Genomic DNA, 13,017 nt, shown 5'->3' with positions numbered 1-13,017 from the left:
TCGCTCTGTTGCCTAGGCTGGAGTGCAGTGGCACGATCTTGGCTCACTGCAACCTCCGCCTACTGGATTCAAGCGATTCTCCTGCCTCAGCCTCCTGAGTAGCTGGGATTACAGGTGCATGCCACCACATTTGGCTAATTTTTTTATTTTTAGTAGAGATGGGGTTTCACCATGTTGATCAGGCTGGTCTCAAACTCCTGACCTCGTGATCCACCCGCCTCGGCCTTTGAAACTGCTGGGATGACAGGCGTGAGCCACCGCACTCTAGAACTTTATTATCTAGGCAGAGATGAGCAATGTGAGTCTTTTAAATAGAGTAATGACCAGGGCTGTGCTTAGAAAGACAAATCCAGTGGAGAGGGAAGTCAGAAGTGTGTGATGTTCCTTACTTGGGTACCTGACGGATGGGGATGCTGTTAGCCACACTGGGAATATGCACTGGGGTGTTTGTCATTATTGAAAAGATTGGACTGGACGTCATAGCGTCATTGCTCTTCTTCCCATAGGCTCTGAGGTCCGAGCGTATTCAGACTCTAAGAAGCTTCCACCTCGGCATGAGCTTGATACCGGTCTATGCTGTTCTAAAATCTATCTGGGAGTATATGACTTTTCTGTTCTTGACAGAGACAGTTCAGAGAAATATTTTGTCCCTGAACTGTTTCTGTCCCTCAAGTCTTTGGGGATTACAGTGTATTTATAAGTAGGCATTTTATGTCCAAACTGAAACGTCTGCATATTTAAGCATTAAAGTTACTGACTTGGTTTCTCTTTCTGACACTGCTTACACAGCAGTATGAAAGGGTGAGAAATGACAAATGAGTCTACTTCAACACCACCTCATTGGGTCTGCTTCCCAGGGGAAATCATTGCCCAGAGTTTCCTTTTGATCAATTCAGAAATATATTCTGTATATATGGTGTACATTTTTCATATACTGTATATATTTTTTCTTTTAAAAAAACACACATGCAAATGAGAGCATGTTTAGTGCCCTCAGCTTAGTATCTTCAATGTCTTATTCTTTTTCACTTAACTATGTTTTTGAGATCTTTCTATATCAGTACATGAACAGCCACCTCATTCTTTTAAACAGTTTCATAGTACTCAAATACCTGAATGCACTATGATTTAACTAGCTCCTTATTTTCCTGTTTAAGGATACTTAGATTGCCTTTCAGATTTACATTTTATAGTCACCACTCAGGTATGCGGAACACAAGTTATTTTTGTATAACTAGATGTGGTACGTGAGCCTCTGCTTCTATTGCTGAAGGAAAACTGCCAATTCCAGGAGACTCAGATGCTCAGACCCTTCATGTTAAATATGATCAGTTCAGGGTTTATGCTCAGCTCAGTCGGGACTCTCTCCTCGCTCTCCTCTCCTCTTCCCAGGGGGTGTGACCTGGATCCCCAGGTGAGGGGCTTCTGTTCCACCCTTGCTGTGACTGCTGCTGAAATCTCTGCATGTACCCTCCTGGCCTCATACTCTGTGTCCTCTGTGAAACCACAAAGACCCTCCAAGATGGCCCACCCACTCTCAGGTGGGCCCTTCCACCTTGACACCTCCCTCCCACATCCTAGTCAGCTGCCATGTTGGACACAGGCTTCCCTGTAAAGCATGCAGGTTCCTTCTGTTCTCAGGCTCCTAAACACATCTGGGATTTCTATTGCTTCCCAGCCCAGGCCACCACATTCTGTCCTAGTCTCTGAATACTGCCTTTTGGTTCATCCCTCATCTGCCTGCTTGTCAAACTCACCTTTTTTTTTTTTTTGAGACAGAGTCTCACTGGAGTGCAATGGTGCGATCTTGGCTCACTGCAACCTCCGTCTCCCGGTTCAAGCAATTCTTGTGCCTCAGCCTCCCAAGTAGCTGGGACCGTAGGCATATACCCACCCTGCCCAGCTAATTTTTGTACTTTTAGTAGAGATGGGGTTTCACCATGTTGGCCAGGCTGGTCTTGGACTCCTGACCTCGGGTGATCCACCCACTTCGGCCTCCCAAAGTGCTGGGATTACAGGTGTGAGCCACCGCGCCTGACCTGCTAAACTCTTAGTTCCCTTGCGTTCAGAATGGTCATTCCAAGGTCATAACACTTCATCATAGTCTGTAGTATAAGCTCTGCCTCTGGCTGCTGTGAGCCAGACTTTGGCTCTTGACGGATGAAGCTCAGTTTTTCAAATTTGAAGAAGCATTTCTCTCCTTGTACTGATCTTTGAGTCTTTGCTTCTCTGGCACAATAATCTTCAGTATCATTCTAGAAGAACTGTGTGGAAAGAAGGGATGACGGAAATGCACTGGCCGGTTCCTCAGACCACTGTCCTGCTGTGGTTTCAGGCATCCTGCCAGCTCACCAGGGCTGCAGTGAGAATCCCCACACACGTCTCTGTGTGCTTGTACAAGCACGTGCAAGGGACAATTTCTAGGTGTAATTTCTGCCACCTAGTATTGTTTTCATGTCTAGAAAAACCTTTTTAAAAGATACATGTGGTCATATGATTGTATTTTGGCAAAAAGCATTTCACTTGATAGTCATTGTGAATTACATCTCCCTCCTCCCTCTCCGAGCTTAAAGTGCCAAGTGGAAATGCTTTGTCTCCTTATTGCCTGGAGAAATAGAGGAGTGTCTGTCCACATTTCGGAGGCTGGCGTCGAGGCTCTGTCCACATTTCGGAGGCTGGCGTTGAGGCAGCCCTCAGATGCAGCATCCCCACGATGCTGGGCCAGAGTTTAACAGTATTTTAATAAGATATAATATTTCATATAACAGAAAGTAACCAGGCCCCTGTGATACTTAGTCTCCAGGAGATTTGCCCCAATACACTAGCTTGGGAGTTTAGCCTTGATATATAGTAACAGTTCAAAGTGCAAATGTGGCATAAAGGATCTCTTTAAGCCACATGGACATTATTCATTAGACACAATAAAATCCAATGGTATCTTAGATTTTCTCCATAGAATCTAGTAAGAGGACTTAGATTCCTGCTAACTTACCAGCTTTCTCCAACAATAAATCATCTTTCATCTCATGAGCTTCCTTCCCATCTTATGGAAGAATTTATTTCTGTTTATGTAGCAGCTCAACTTAGGTACCAAGATGCAAGGAGCAACACCTCTTTCTCTCTTTTTTTGAGACTGGGTCTCACTCTGTTGCTCAGGCTGGAGTGCAGGGACACAATCTCAGCTCACTGCCACCTCTGCCTCCTAGTTCAAGCAATGCTTGTGCCTCAGCCTCCCGAGTAGCTGGGACCACAGGTGTGCACCCCCGACACCTGGCTAATTGTTTTATTTTTCGTAGAGACAGGGTTTTACCATGTTGACCAGGCTGGTCTGGAACTCAGGGCCTTAGGCAATCTGCCCCCCTCAGTCTCTGAAAGTGGTGGAGTTACAGGTGTGAGCCACCACACCGGCTGGGATACCACCTCTCTTAATGCGGTAAAACCCAGGACCTCCAAGGTTAAGCAGCACAGGGAGACTTTCCACACAAGCAGGGATGGTTGGCCTCATTGCCCAGCTGCCTTCGTGGAGTTCCGCTTTCCCCTGGGGCTCTCGGGATCCACTCCTCCAGTTCCTCAAGGGCAGTCCCAGGGGCTGTTGCTCTGTGGGATGCTATGGCCCATGTGGGGTTCATGTTAGCACAGCTGAGAGAGGCAGGGCTCCTCAAAGGGATTTGACTGAACTCTAGGAGAAAACTAGATGGAAATAAATACGGAGAGCATAAGAAACACAAACACCCTGCTCTGGAGGGTGGGGCTCTCATCTGCCCACTCCCCTCTGTCCTGGAAATTGAGAGGTAGGAAGCCACCCTCTAGCTGCAGGCTGCTGACAGTCTTGCCCGAGTGGCTTTCCAGCTCTGACAGCTCTTGACCTCTTAATTCTTCACTCCTTTTGAAAATAAAGGCTGAGTCTCAGCCCCTGCTGGGTCCTCCTCCATTCCGAGGACCTGTCTCTTCTCTAGGTGTTTGATACCAGAAATGCTCTCACACAGTAGACGGGACATTTTTTCCTACATAGAGAGAGGTGGCTTGTCCTCAGGGCCACGATAGTTTAACAGTCTTTTGATAAGATATAACATTTCATATAACAGAACTTAAACAGGCACGATAATGCTGAGGGGAGATTTTTCTCCCTTTGGCAATAGTGGTTTGAGCCATTCGTTTGTTATTTCAGCTTTTCTAGGGTCAATTACTGAGCACCTATTATGTGCTAGTCATTACAGGAGGTCATAGGGATATAAGACAGATAAGACAGGAGCCTGCATCCTGGTAAACTAAGGTAGGTGTGCAAAGAGTAAGCACAATGAAAGATTGTGCTGTGACAGTTATATGAGGCCCAGTGGAAGGACAAAAGAGAAGGACATCGATTCTGTGAAGGAGGGGCTGGAGGGGGGTTTGGACCAGGAAAAATTTCATTGACAACAAAATGCTTCAGCTGAGTCTTGAAGGGTGACTAGGTCCTGTTTTGGGAAACAGTGCTGGAGAGAGCAGCTGAGGAGGAGGAAACAGCATAGGTCAAAGCGTGGAGAATAAAGTCCCTTGGCCTATTGAGGAGCTGCAAGGAACGTGGTGTGGGATGGTCCATGCAGGGCCAGGGCTGACAAGAGATGCTGCAAGAGCCATGCTGTACAGGTTGAGTGGGTAAGCCAAGGAGTTTGGATGGAATGCAGAGAGAAGGGTGAATGGAAGTGTCAGCGATCTTCAGGGGATGGTGGTACCTGGGAGTGAGACAGAGCAGCAGTTCTCACTGTGGCCCACAGACCAAGAGCATCAGCATCACCTGAGAACTTGTTAGAAATGCAGATTGTCAGTCCCTGGCCTAGACCCCTTGAATCAGCATTTCTGCAGGTGGGGCTGAACAATCTCTTGTAACAAGTCTTCCAGGTGAGTCTGATGCTTGTTCAAGTTGAAGGACTACTGAGATAGAGAATATGGGAAGAACTAGAGGGGCATCAGTTTTGTGGAGTTAAGACGGTCAGTCCAGGCTTGAGTGTGTTGACTTAGAAGTAACACTTGGAACTATTGAAATGCAGTCCCGGGACCCACCGCACTGGCTTCACGTGGGAACTTGTGACAAACTCAGAACCAGAGGCCTGTCCCAGATCCACCGAAGCAGAAGCCGGATTTTGATGAGACCTCCAGGCGGTTTATGTCCACTTTTCAGGCTCTAGTCTGGAGGTTAACTAGGGTTGATGCTCAGGAGAGGGATCTCAGCAGGAAATAGAAAGGTGGGAGTTGTCAGTTCCAGGTGATGATTGCAGGTGACACATTTCCAGGGTGACTGTGTAGGGAGGGAGACTGGAAGAGGTGACTTTGCTTGAGTCATCATGCTGACTGCTTAGCATTAACTTTGCAGAGCTGTGGAAGATCACGCGTAACGAGCCCTGGATGGCAGCCAGCCTGTTGTAAGGAAAACATGCTACTTGCAGCCATTATCGTCACAACTATTAAAGCAACAGCAATTTTCCCAGACACCCACTGGATGAACTGTGCCTAGAACCTGGTCTTAGAACCCTTACTGTCCAGTGTCACGTTCTTCTCATAGAGCCCTACTTTATGGTGGGGGGATGGGGCGTTCCACTTACTTACGTTGCCAGGGCTGGAAATGTGAACAAGTAGAAAAAAAAATCACACATGTTGCTCAATAGACGCTCATAGAAGTTCTCAATAAAGGTTTGTTAAATATTGTTGAAACAAATGATTAAAAATTGCTTTTAGATTAAAAAATGCATTCCTATCAGTAACTTCAATTTGACTTTATAACATCTTTGTAAGTAAACATGCTTTCATTAAAAAAAATGACAACTTTATTGAGATATAACTTACCATAAAATTCATGATTTAAAAATACTATATAACTCAATAATTGGTATATTTCAAGGTTGTGTGACTATCACAACGATCTAAATGCAGAACATTTTCATCATCCTAGAAAGAAACGCCATCCCTCTAGCAGTCTCTCCCTTTCCCTGCCTCTCCCCAACCCCTGGAAACCACTCTCTGTCTCTGTGGATTTCCCTATTCTTGACATTTTATAGAAATGGAATCATGTGTGCCTGGCTTCTTTCACTTAGAAAGTTTTGCGGATTTATCTATGTTACAGTATATATCAGCACTTCACCTTTCATATGGCTGAATAATAATCTACTCTATGGATATACCAATGTTTTATTTATCTATACCTCAGTTGATAAGCATGTGGGTTGTTTCTGCCTTTTGGCTATTGTGAATAATGTCGCTATGAATATTCATGTGTAAGTTTATATATAAATGTGTGTTTTCATTTCTCTTGGGCGTGTACCTTGGCCTGGAATTGTTAGGTCATGTGGTAACACTACATTTCATCTTTTGAGGAGCTTACAGATAGTTTTCCAAAATGACTACACCATTTTACATTCCCACTAGGAATGTATGAGGTTTCCGATTTTTCTTTCCCAGCACGTATTATCCGTCTTTTTGAGTGTAGCCATTCTGGTGAACGTGAGATGGTCATACTCTCATTTTACAGGTAAGAAAACTGAAGGTGCATTATTTGCCAAAGTTGGTAGAGCTACTAAATAGCCAAACTAGAGCTTTTCTTACGGAAAGGCAAATGTTTGATGCATACTCTGTGTGAGGCATTACGTCTTTTGCTCTTAAGTTGTTTAATCTTTACAACTATCTGTATCAAAGGTACTATTATTGTGTTTATTTATAAATGAGTACAAGGCCAGGACTAGGCTTGGAGTGCAGCTAGAGAGGTACTTAGGGCACAACATTTAAGGAGACATTACTCTCAGGTTCCGACCAGCACTTCCACGATTCTGACGGTATCTCCTTAAATATTGCATGCTAGGTGCTTCACTGACCTCATCTTAATCCTGGTCCTATTTGAAGAAACTGAGCCATACGAAGATTGGGGTAACTTATGCAAAGTTTCCAAACTAGAAAGTAGCAGAGCTGGTATTCAGACTCCAGAAAACTGGCCTCTGGGTCCATGCCATGAACCACTAGCCTGCACTGACTCCCACATCTCTGATCTGCAAACTGTGCCTTTTCCATTGCTGTCTCAAGACATAACTTTCAGAAATTAGCCAGTGCTTTGGCAAGTGGAACACCCAAAGTAAAATTCGAGAGATGGGTTTTGGGGAGACTAAGCAGAACTACTCAACAGCCCCCACCCCCTCTGCCCCAGGCACCTACCACATGATTCTCCTGGAGGGGTCAACTGGCCACACATATTCCCTTGCCACATCTGTACTTATCACAGCTCTGCATAAATCTGCCCAGTTCCATGGAGGCCCCCCTGCAAGCGGCCAGATGGACTCTGTCCTGTTGGAGAAGAGGCCATTCAGACCTGTCAGGATTATTAGCTCTGACCAGCTGCAAGGAAAACAAACGTTCTGCTGGCCAAGCCAGAATGAATCTGCCACTTGTCCAAATGTTCTGAGTCAAATACTTGGAAATCAGATCTCTCATAAACACACCCTATTTGGTTGCTCATTCTCTTTGGTCTTTTAGAATTAACTGGTCATTTGCATTCATCTCCTCACCTTTCCAATGATGTTGCTGTGTCCGTGGGTTTTGAATGGTTCTTCAATTTAAGCAGAGCCTTCCACAAGGCAATATGAATACAAAAATATACATTGGTGCTTGTATATGTTACCCCCCTCAGGGATGATGGCAGCCTTTGGGAAGATGTTTACACAAGTCATCAGCTGACAGCAGGTTCTTCTGCTCCCCATGAGGAAGCCCAAGTCAGTCTTGGTTCATCAGTGCTCCCTGAGTGAGCTACAGCAGGGCAGCCTGTCCCAGGCCAGCAGATCTTTTGTATCTGCCTCAAACTCAGAGGTTTTCGGTTTGAATTTCACTGCCATTTTTCTCTATTAAAAATGATAATTTGCAGTATTGAATTTTCACCCTTTTGTTTGGAATTTCTATTTTATTCTATGACTGATTCTCAAAGCTGTGGGTCTGTGGACCAGCAGCATTAGAATCTCCCAGGAGCTTATTGGAATTGCAGACTCTCAGGCCCCACCCTAGAGGTCCTAGATCCATAATTTGCAGCTTAACATGATCCCAGGTGATGCCTGTGAACGCTCATGTTTGAGAAGTGCTACTCCACATGACCATTTCTCTGTTCCCTTCAGCTAGGGTCTCCATCCAGTACTTACTTTGAGGCTAGTACTTTTGGTAGACTTTCAGATCTTAAAAAAGCACACACATACACAGAAATTCTTTCCTTTCCCTTTGCATGATGTCATTCATTTTACCTGGCCTGCCATAAGAAAGAAAGAGGCAAATTACATCCAAGTTTTATATACATATATATATGTGACTAACTTCTTAATTGCATCTCTTAAAGCCCCCATCATTAACAGAGTCCCAAGTGTTGCCAAGATTAATTGAGAAAGACCTAAATGCAAAATAAACACTGTGGCGTGGTTTAATTCCCTATCAGCTAAGAATGAAGGCACAATTAGTAATAAAGATGTTAATAATTAGTTGTGGTCTATTAAATTTTATATTCAGTGATTATGTGGAGAGTGAAGAAAGAATTTTCTCATGAGGGCAGAAATCAATGTTTCACCTTGATTGCTATTTTAATGTGCTTATTTTAATGGGGCCATCCTGTAGAAACCCTTGGGCACATTTCCAATTTTACGTAAATGTAGAATTAATTACTATGGAAGCATATAATTTTAGAGTTGGAGCGACCTTGGCGGTCATTTAATCCAGCTCAGTCATCTTACAAGTAGTAAGAGTTAGTTGACTGACTTAAGTCTTTCCACAGAGATTTGGAACCTGTGCTGCTCAACTCTAACGCCATTGAAGGTGAAACCTTTCCACATCCCTCCAGACAGAAGTGCTTTTCCTTGCTTCAGAATTCCCCAAAGTAACATTTATTGTATGCGGCCCTTAACCCCACCCTGCGTTGTGATCTAGGTACTTTCAGTTGTAAGGTTGGGGTCTTGAAAACTATGGATGATTAATTTTTTTCCTTTTTTGAGATGGAGTTTCACTCTTGTTGCCCAGGCTGGAGTGCAATGGCGCGATCTCAGCTCACTGCAGCCTCCACCTCCTGGGTTCAAGTGATTCTCCTGCCTCAGCCTCCTGAGTAGCTGGGATTACAGGCATGTGCCACCACATCCAGCTAATTTTTGTATTTTTAGTAGAGATGAGATTTCTCCATGTTGGTCAGACTGGTCTAGAACACCTGACCTCAGGTGATCCACCCGCCTCGGCCTCCCAAAGTGCTGGGATTACAGGTGTGAGCCACCGTGCCCAGCCTATGGATGATTAATTTTTATATTTCTTTATCATTGCTAGCTCTGTGTATTGCATACAGTAGTTGCATAATAAATGTACATGCAGTGGTGTTCTGGAGCTGGTCTTTACCTGCTCACCAGAGTTCATTGTGTCTTCACGTTGGTAGCTTGATATCAGCCATGGTGGAAGTATGTACACCATAGGAGTGGGCACATGCTACAAATCAGGGCTTCTACCCTGTCCTGCCCAAGCCTCCCACCACACCCCACCCCAGGGCAGTGGGTCTTTACCAAAATCTAAAGATCTAAACCAGGCTTGCCCAACCCACGACCCTTGGGCCTCTTGTGGCCCAGGATGGCTTTGAACGCAGCCCAACACAAATTTGTAAACTTTCTTAAAACATTATGAGATTTTTTTGCAATAAATATTTTTTAGCTCATCAGCTATTGTTAGTGTTAGTGTATTTTATGTGAGGCCCAAGACAGTTCTTCTTCTTCCACTGTGGCCCAGGGAAGCCAAAAGCTTGGATACCCCAATCTAAACCAATGTAAAGATGGCCATTTACCCATCGCTTAGCATGGGCTGCTTCAAGAGTGATGGAGGAGCCAAGTGCTTAACCCCCTTGAAGATTTTCAGGATTAAAGTCAGTGCAAGTCAGTCCTTGGGAATTGCACTAGAATTTGGTTGCAGTCCCAACCAAATTCTGCTACCAAATTCTAGGTTCCACTACCTAGAAAAGCTCTTGGAGTATGAATGGTAAAGGGACAGGGTCTGAACTACTACAGATCATTGAATGGGGTCTGAAATACTACAGCTAGCAAAAATCTATATTTAGCCACTTCAGTGATTCCCAGTGACCTACAAAAATGCCCAGACTTTGCATAAAAATTACACAATGACCACGGTTTACTGTTCTAACCTCATTTCCAGCCACTCGCATCATCCACTGTTCATCCTCCGTTGATTCCCTCCTTCATTCTACTTTCCAGCCTCTGTGGAGTCTCCATTTCAGCCTCCATGATGGTCCCTTCTTCTAAAATGCACCCCCCTACCTCCCAGTCCTACCATAGCCCCTTCCCCAAGCTTCCGTTCCTGCCTGGTCCTCTCTACCATGGACCAGAGCTTCCGAGTTAATGTGAAAATTCATGCAACTCTTATCATGTCTTCTCTTGTCTATCTCTCTTTAGGAGCAGGACCCGAGGTCCCATTGGCCCTGGCAAGTATGGCTATGGGAAGGCTCCATATATCCTACCACTGCAGACAGACACTGCACACATGCCACAGAGGCTCCGGAGACAGAAGCCCTCATCCCGGCACTCCAGGTCCCAGGGGGCATCATCTGCTAGGCTTGGCTACAGCTCACCAGCCCACCCGGTCCCCCAACATGGGCCTTTGTACCAAAGTGACAGTGGCCCTCGCTCTGGACTGCAGGCTGCGGAGGACCCCATCTACCAGCTGCCTTTGACCCATGATCAAGGCTTCCAGGCAGCTTCAAGTCTCTTTCACAGCCCGGAAACAAGCAACAACCATGGTGTGGGGACCCACGGGGCAGCTCAGAGCTTCTCTCAGCCTGCCCGATCTACAGCAATCTCATGCATTGGGGCCTATCGGCAGTACAAGCTGTGCAACACCAACGTGAGTACACACAACCCGTACTGGGCCTGGAAACGGCTGCCACTCTTCTTTCTGTCCTTTAGCACTAAGTATGGTGAAGACAGCAAGGGTATGGTGTCTGGGCCATGTTAACACACCTTTTAATCTTCCTTCTTTCTCTTTTCTTTCCATGTATTCTCCATTCTCCCCGCAAATTATTTTTTTAAAGTCATTGCTTTAGTAACTTACACATTGCTGCTTGAATTGCTTATTGACAATCGCCTAATGGTGGTTTAATTATTAATGGCTATTGCTGCCCCAAATTCTCAGTGACTCATAATATTTATTCTTTGCTCAAGTGCAATATGTAAGTTTCCCAGAGGTTCTCAGTTCTTCCAGGTGTAAACACTAGGGATTGTAACATGAAGCAGTCTGAGAATGAAGTTGTGAAGAGTCTTCGCACCCCCCCCCTTTTTTTTTTTTTTTTTTTTTGAGGTGGAGTCTTGCTGTGTAGCCCCAGCTGGAGTGCAGTGCTCTGCTGTGATCTCGGCTCACTGCAACTGCTGCCTCCCAGGTCCCAGTTCAAGCAATAATCCTGCCTCAGCCTCCCGAGTAGCTGGGATTACAGGCGTGTACCACCATGCCCAGCTAATTTTTGTATTTTTAGTAGAGACAGGGTTTCACCATGTTGGCCAGGCTGGTCCTGAACTCATGACCTCATGATCCTCCTGCCTCAGCCTCCCAAAGTGCTGGGATTACAGGTATGACCCACTGCGCCTGGCCCAGTCTTCACCTCTTAGGGAAGGAGCTGGGAGAGCTGGGGTAAATAGAAGGCACACATAGGCCTCTGGGCACCAGTAAGTTACTAACGGTTGTGCAAGCATTTTGTTGTTTCAAGGGCCTGTATAGCTGTACTCATACATATATACATATAGGATATCCACTTTGGATATCAGTTCAATAAGTATTTATTGATTTCATATTCATTCATTTAAATAATATCTACCACTGTTTAAAACACATAAGCCAGGCCTTGTGCTCAGCCCTTTTTCTAAAAACTTACTGTTTCATCTTCTCCTTAACCATGAGTTTGCTATTCTCTTCATTTTATAGTCGCAAAGAGAGGTAAAATAACTTGCTGAAGATACCGTAACTAATGAGTAGTAGAACAAACTATCAATGTTATCTGTATACGGTGATGAAATGAATTTTTAAAAATATCAGTTTAAAGACTATGGATTAAAGAGAAAGGAATGAGAGGATGTTAAGAGGTTAAATTTCTGAGCTGCTCTATTTTTCATTAATAATTTAATCTGCCTTAATACTCTGTTGCTGGGTAACAGGACAGCTGTTATATATTAGCTTCAATTTCCTCATTAAAAATATATTTCCTGGTATAGAGTCCATAGAAATGACTTAATTTGTGATCTTAATAATTTCACTGAATGACTGGGTGGCTTTTTAGCTTATTCTTCCACTGTCAGACTTCAGGAATTATTAATTTTCAAAAGCAGGAATTTTTCTAAAGCCATTGCTGATCAGTCAAACAATAAGTCTTCAATGAGCATCACTGCTTGTCTTGTAACAGAGTAGGTGTCATGGAAAATAATGAGAAAAGTCATGTTATCTGCCTCCTAGCATTGTTTTGAAGATCAAATGAGGTGATGGTAGGAAAGTGCTTTGTAAATTAAAAAGTAAAGAATTGCTAGGTTTCATGATCAGACATGCCCTTGTTCCTAAATATCTATTGCTATCCTTTTAAAATGAATTGATTTGTAATATAGGACACATTCTCCCATTGACTAGTTTATCTCTTAATTTTGAAGACCAGACAAACCATAGAGAGAAAGTAAACGAGAGGGTATTTGGCATCTGTGTGGAGTTCATGCCCACTTGGCATTCCTTGCATTGAATTTACGTTTGTAAAGCATGCCCCTTTTGCCAGACCAGTGCTGCTCACAGCAGGGTCATTCTCCCCGTGTAGAAGCTGTGGCTTCCCTGGGTGCTGGGGTATGGCACCACTGAGGAGACTGAATTGCAGGGAATCTTAGAAACTTCTTGTGAGGTCGTGGTGTCTGTCATCTGGCATTTTGGAAGTGGGCAAAGTAAAGCCTCCAATCCAGCCCAAAGAAGTGCATGTTGACACAGGATTGTATAGGTGGAGTTCCTTTCTCTTCTCTG

At 44.5% G+C, this 13,017-nt stretch overlaps 1 protein-coding gene across 1 annotated transcript in view; it reads left to right on the top strand.

The window, feature by feature from the left end:
• The window catches only part of THSD4 (thrombospondin type 1 domain containing 4), a 660,091-nt gene that overhangs the window by 115,579 nt on the left and 531,495 nt on the right, over positions 1-13,017 (top strand). The window contains exon 5 of the mRNA XM_017548142.2: positions 10,431-10,878. Coding sequence (XP_017403631.1) covers positions 10,431-10,878 — 448 coding nt within the window. The remainder of the gene's footprint in view (positions 1-10,430; positions 10,879-13,017) is intronic.

The sequence above is a fragment of the Cebus imitator genome, unplaced genomic scaffold (assembly GCF_001604975.1).
Source record: "Cebus imitator isolate Cc_AM_T3 unplaced genomic scaffold, Cebus_imitator-1.0 Scaffold203, whole genome shotgun sequence".
NCBI classification, from domain to species: domain Eukaryota; kingdom Metazoa; phylum Chordata; class Mammalia; order Primates; family Cebidae; genus Cebus; species Cebus imitator.
The sequence above is the reverse complement of the archived record's forward strand: the minus strand, read 5'-3'. Positions and strand labels throughout refer to the sequence as shown.